Here is a 6,598-nt window from a genome sequence, read left to right on the forward strand (position 1 = left end):
GTTGTGACTCCATTTGTGAGCTCGTGGAAACTGAGAGCCCTGTTCCAGGACACCCTCCTCCCAGGCTGTCCTGAGTTCCAGACGTGACCCCTGCTGACCTGGGATGAGAAAGCAGGCATAGATCTTCTGCCGGAGGCAAAGCTGTGCTGGGCCCTCCCTCCACCCTCTGAGGACCCTCAGACCCCCCCCCCCCCCACTCCTGGGCTGCTCAGTGTCACGATCCCACCAGGACTCTAGGCCAGATGTGGGGGCTGTTGTGTTTGCTCTATTTTGTCTTATTGAAAGTGGCGTCATCACCCAGCATAGCACTGCATGCCATAGACTCGGCGGCTGGGGTAGCTAAGAGCGACGGCAGGAGGCTCCTTGATGCCAGGTCGTGTATTACTGTGTTCTGGGAAACAGTGAAATCTCTATGTCAAAAAAAGAATAACCAGGGCTGGGAATATGGCCTAGTGGCAGGAGTGCTTGCGTCATATACATGAAGCCCTGGGTTCGATTTCCCCAGCACCACATATACAGAAAACGGCCAGAGGTGGTGCTGTGGCTCAAGTGGCAGAGTGCTAGCCTTGAGCAAAAAGAAGCCAGGGACAGTGCTCAGGCCCTGAGTTGAAGGCCCAGGACTGGCAAATAAAAAAAAAAAAAAAAAAAAAGTAAACATTTGCATTTATGTATATTACCCTGTAGCTTTTTGCTTGGTAAAGACAACATCCACATCATATAAACCAATGTCGGCATCCAGCAGAGCTTTTTCACAGCTATGCAAGATTCCACTGTCTAGACAAGCCGCAGCTTATACACTCAGTCTTCCTGACACATGCAGGTCATTCTCAGTACGCATTTAAACTAATATTGTGCAGCCCGCCCCCTGGACTTAAATCCTGTCATTGTTGCCGTCATCATCATCATCGTCATCGTCATCGTCATCGTCATCATCAGTGTGTGTGTGTGTGTGTGTGTGTGTGTGTGTGTGTGTGTGTGTGTCCAGTACTGAGAGTTGAACTCAGGGCCTGGGTGTCTCGTCCCTGAGCTTTTACACTCAAGACTGCTGGTACTCTACCACTTGCACCACAGCTCTCCTTCCAGCTTTTTTTCCTGGCGAATTGGAAATAGCAGTCTCTTTGAGTTTTCTTGCCTGGGCTGGCTTCAAACCCCAATCAATGGTCAGACCTCAACCTCCTGGGTAGCTAGGATTACAACGTGAGCCAACAGAGGCTGGCAACCCTGCCCTTCCTCAAAACATGTTGATGCTCTTCACTGGCTGACCACGTATTAAACATGACAGATCTGAACAGAGGAAACACAACCAACTCAAACCTTGCTCTTTTGTTCTTGTTTTCAACTGGGGTGGGAGGGTCTTCCCCAAATCTCACTGGGAGGATAGGTGCTCAGGTGTCCACAGAGGGTCTGCAGCAGGGCTGGGGGCGGGGAGGGGGTGAAGGGTCCAGAGTACGCAGAGGACAGAAGCTGGCGGACCCACGGGTCACGCTGAGGCAATGTCGGGGATGAGGCCGATGACGAAGGACTTGAACTTTTCTCTGTGTTCAGGTGCCCGTGACAACATTTACAAAGAAGCCATCCATCTTGTGAAACGTCCCTGTTGACATTGCAACATGAAAGCCTAGCGCCCAGAACCTCCTCCCCCCCAGCTCCAAAGACAACGCATCCACCTGTGGGGCATCCACCTGTGGGGCGAGGGCAGCAAGGGGCGGTAGGCGCTCTCGGCCCTGGGCCCCAGGTCTGGGCGAGCGAGGTCAGCTCCCATTGATGTAAGCAAACTCACACAAGCGCTGCCTCTGCGGGGGACTCTGTGGGGAACTCTCTGTGGGCTCCCCTGTGGGGTCCTCGGCCGGTCTGGGGTCCTCCACTGGCCTGACCAACCGTGAGCCAGGCTGGATGGAGACAGTGGCAGCGAAGCTTGGCCGGCTGCTCCGGGGCCTTCCTTAAGGCAGGCCAGAGGCTACCGGGGCAGCGGAGCACTGAGGAGCACTAAGCACCAGGGCCAGCCAGTCTTCAGACAAAGCTCTCCCGGCTCCAAGACGGGCTGGAGGCATCTGGGTTTCTAGAGGGGTCCCCCAGGCTTCCGGTCACTGGGGCTGACTGAGAGCTGTGCTGTGCTGTGGGCCTGGCTCCGAGCAGGGGGACCCGGGGGTCCCAGGGGTCCTGAGTGGGAATTGCTTTATGAGGCTGAGCCGAGGAGAGGCCACACCTGCTTCCTTCCGCCAGCAGGGCAGCAGGCACCCTGGGAGGGGCCAGCAGATGTGCTTTAGTGGCTAAGACAGGATGCAGTAAACGTCCACCCACCTTTCACATGCAGATGCCTCCGGGCCATCCTGAGGGCCAGCCCCGAGGCCTGTGCTTTTGTGCTGCCGCCCCCGCTGAGCCTGGCCAGTCTCTGAATGGCTCCCCTCTGGGAGCCCAATCTCCCCGGGAATAGACTCAATAAAGGTCTGTTGGGGGCGGGGGTGGGCAGGCTGGTTACAGATGTCCACACGAAGAGGCCGGCAGCCCTAAACCCAGTAAGCCTGCTGGTCCTGCCCAGCAGCTCGGGCAAGCTGAGGAGCAAGCCGGCCGCACTGGACCAGGCCAGGGCCAGCGCGGACCTCCTGCCCCTCCCACGCCCCCCGGAAGGTCCCGGCTTGGGATCTGCAGGATCTGAGCGGGGGAGACGGGCATCCCTGGGCTCCCATTTCTGGCAGGCTCAGGCTTTCTCCTTCCACCTGAGCTCCAACCAGGCATGGGCTGTTCACTGCACCTGTTTCACCACCACAAATCCCCAGCGCCTACCAGGCAGTTTGTGGGACACGGGAAGTGTTCAAGGCACACTCGTTTGGTTGTGTGAGTGGACAGTGAGTGGATGCCTCTTTAGTAAGGGTTGGCCCTTTCTCGGCTTCTGCCAGGGCCTGAGGTGGAGCCTCGGCCCTCCCCTAGGGAAGACACGCGCCCGGCGTGGGCTCAGGCGGGCGCAGGAAAGGACTCCCACCAGTGAATGCCATGCCTATCAGTGATCCTCGTTTTTAAAAGTTGAGCAGGTTTGTGTGCTGAGGGCTCACACCTGTAATTCCAGGTGCTCAAAAGGCTGAGATCTGGGGATCAAGGTTCAAAGCCTGGGCAGGAAAGTCCATAAGACTCTTCTCTCTAATTAACCACAGAAAGCCCTAAGTGGAGCTGTGGCTCAAGTGTTAGAGCATTAACCTGAAACAAAAAAGCTCCGGGGGCATTGCCCGGGCCTTGAGCTCAAGTTCCAATATTGGCACATGTATACAGGCGCACGTGTGTGTACACACACATACAAAGCTGAGCATATGTTTCTGTGTACTTTCTGTCCCCCAGTAAGTGGGAATCTTTCAGGAACCCTGAGGATACCTGTCACCCAGAAAATCCAGGAGGGAAGGAGGGGCAGTGGGCCAACAGGCCACCTCCCTCCTAGGCCCACAGAGTAAAGATGCTGCCCGGGAGGCACGGAGGTCGGGAGGTGCCATGAAGTCCCATTTTCCCCCAGGACTCCATTCCGCCGTTAGGTTTGTGCCTCTGTAGCAGTTGGCCTCAACCTAGGAACTTCCAGTGAGCCCCAAGGGGCTGTGCATTTCAGGGAGGCTGGAGGGGAAGGCGGGAAGCTGCCCAGCCGCCGGGATGCCCAGCCCTGTGTACCGTGGCACTGCCACCTCGGAGGATTCTGTTGCCACCATAAAGGGAAAATCCCCGTAGTAAGTTCCAAATGCGGGCGTATTATGCCAGAGGGGAAAGTCTGACGGCCTAGGCCTCTGACCCCAAGCTTTAGGTAACTGTAATGGGCTGCGTGCTCTGAGCCCGAGCAGGGAGGCTCCATGCCAGGGAAGCCAAGCCTGCTTGGAGCTTAAGGGAGAAGCTGGATGGTGACCACAGCCAGCGGTGAGGGTGCGGGACTCCATGGACGCCCGCCACTCTGAGGCCATTCACTGACAACACCACCAGGAAGCCTGTGTGGCTGGGAGCCAGTGCGAGTGACCCCAAAGGTCACCTGAGAAGGCCCCTGTGGACAAGGTATCAGTGGGGACTCACCAAGTATCACCTGGTCCCGTGACAGGGACACCAGGGTGTGTCAGAGAAACTGGGCCATCGGTTCTCTGGCTTCTAACAGCTCGACAAGAACATTTCCTGAATAGGAAACTACATTCCCAGGATGACCAGCACCATGTTCTGTGCTACTGGTTCAATACAATCCAAGTTTGTTCCTCTCTCTCTGTATGGATGTGTGAGTGTCTCTTTATCTGTATGTGTTTCTTTCTGTGTATGTCTCTCTCTGTCCGTGGTATCGCCGAGCCCGCCCCCTCCCCCTCCCAAAAAAGCAGACACTGTCCCTTCTGCCTCTTCTGCCCAGATCAGTGATGAGTTCCTTCTTCCTGGTGACTCAGGCAATGCCTCCTCCTTGGAGCCACTCTCTGCTCCCTCTCTAGCCAGGGCCACTCTCCGCCCTGTCAGATTCCTCGGTGCCCTATCTTTGCTTGCCTTATTTCAACCTGTCATGATTTGGTTACTTGTGTACGGAATGCTGTCCACCTCTGCTCCAGACATGACCCCCACCCCCAGCCCCAACTGCCTAGATCCCAGCTCTGGCCTCCTGCTCCCTCACACGAGAATACTTCGCTCCAAATCACGGTCCAGTGCCCTCTTCTGCGTTCCCACAGGGCCTCACACAGTGCCCCCAGGTGACAGCCAGTCTAAAGCTTCGGGGAAGTTAATTCACAGGCCAGGAAGGCAGTTAGACCTGGAGTACTGCCAACAATGATAACCCACCCCAGACCAGGGTGTCTTCTAGAACTGGGCTGCCTTTTTCAGGCGGCTTCCAAAGGCCAGGCCACCCTTTTCTGAGTTCTCAGTCTCTCAACGCCCTCCCCTGCACTATACAGCAGTCTAGGTCCTTACCATCACAGTAGCACACTCCCCCCACCCCACCAACACACACACACACACACACACACACACACACACGGTGGAAGTCCCTGAGAAAGACCAAGGCGCTTGCTTAACTGCTACTTGTAGGTCAGGAACCTGAATTCCAGCGAGGCCAGGCCACAAAGCCAGGATGCCCGGGTTAGTGAACTGTGGGAGGCCAACTGCTGGGCAATGAGCCCTTCCCAACTCCCATACACATCATTCTGCAGAACTCACTGGGAAAGCCAGGGGCAATTACAAAGCCCAGGCCCTGTGCCACGTCCTGACAGTGCCATGCACCGGCAAGGCTTGGTGAGCCAAGTGCCCTCCCCTGCCTCTAAACCAATGAAGGTCACTAGGATTCTATGGCAAGCCATAGACCAATTTGGGATTCTGGCAACATGTCACCAACATAGATATTAAGGAGCCATTTCCGTTTTTCTCACTAGCCTTCGGAAACCGGTGTGTACCGTATTTTGCTCTTACGGTTCAACTGCTCAGCAGAGCAGGTCCCCAGGTGCCCGGCTGGACCAGCACTGGCTGGGCGCCCGCCCTGCAGGAACCCAACGCGGGCATCCCAGGCCTCCCACAAGCCAGCACGCCCGGCGGGGCGGGGCCAGCGCGGGAGGGCGGGGCCAGCGCGGGAGTGGGAGGGACCCGCTCGGGGTGGGCGTGGCCGAGTGGGGAGCGGGCGGGACCACCGGGGCCGAGGGCAGGGCCGGGGCACTCAGTCCCGCCCCCTGGTCGGCGTGTTGGCGGTGCCCGCTGAACTCAGCGCCCCACACCGGCCCGCCTGCGGCCTACTCACCTCGCCACCGCCTCCACCGAGCCAGAGATCGGCGTGCCGCCACCCGCGCCGCTGTCGTACAGCACGCCCGAGATGTCGAGCAGCACCCCGCGTACGCCGGCCAGCCGTTCGGCCCACGCAGCCATGACGTTCCCAGCTCGCCTTGGGACTCGGCGTGCCGGCCGGCTGAGAGCCCGCGGCCGCGCCCGCCCCCCCCGCGCGCAAGGCCTCCTGGGAAACGTAGTCCAGCGCGCGGGCCCCGCGGGCCGGGCGCAAACCGGAAGGACTCCGCGCCGCCGCCGCGGCCTCCTCCCGGACACCTGTCCGCCACCCCCTCCCCCCGGGGCGGCGTTGTTTCCCGGAAGCTCCTCCGGGCGTCGGGGGACCGAGCCAACGGTCACTAACAATCGGGGCGGGAGCCGTGGGCGGACAGCCGCGCCCGCGGGGAAGGACGCGGGGAAACGAGCCCGCCGGCGCCGTGGAGGAGGCTGGGGCGCGAAGTTGTCACGGGCCCCGACCCGGAGGCCGCGCACCTCCAGTGGGGACCTGGGGACTCGCCAGCCCGCCCTGCGGAAGGAAGGCGGGAACAGAACAGGGGTGGGAAGAAAACGGAAATGACACCAGGGCCCGTGAGGGTTGGGGACGGGTTTCATCCTGACATTTTCACACTTGTGTGTGTGTGAAAATGAACCTTGACCCTGTTCACCTTCCATCCCCCTCTCCCTGATCGTTCATTACTTTGATACTAAACACTGGCATTAGAAAAGGAGGTTCCCGGAAGGCAACCTGGACAGAGCAGGCCGCGCCCATCCTCCTGCCCCGACGTGCCCAGCGTGTTCTCAGGACCCCCTTGCTGCCCCCCAAGCTTTGCCTCTGCATCTCGGGCAGGAGGGTGAGGAA

The 6,598-nt window shown here is 58.9% G+C and overlaps 1 protein-coding gene across 1 annotated transcript in view; it reads right to left on the reverse strand.

Moving 5' to 3' along the window:
* Nucleotides 1-5,879, reverse strand: part of LOC125345963 (phospholysine phosphohistidine inorganic pyrophosphate phosphatase) — a 53,335-nt gene extending 47,456 nt beyond the window's left edge. Inside the window, exon 1 of the mRNA XM_048338067.1 lies at nt 5,720-5,879. Coding sequence (XP_048194024.1) covers nt 5,720-5,844 — 125 coding nt within the window. The 5' untranslated portion in view covers nt 5,845-5,879. The remainder of the gene's footprint in view (nt 1-5,719) is intronic.
* Between the last annotated feature and the right edge of the window lie 719 nt (nt 5,880-6,598).

This window comes from Perognathus longimembris, chromosome 2 (assembly GCF_023159225.1).
Source record: "Perognathus longimembris pacificus isolate PPM17 chromosome 2, ASM2315922v1, whole genome shotgun sequence".
NCBI classification, from domain to species: domain Eukaryota; kingdom Metazoa; phylum Chordata; class Mammalia; order Rodentia; family Heteromyidae; genus Perognathus; species Perognathus longimembris.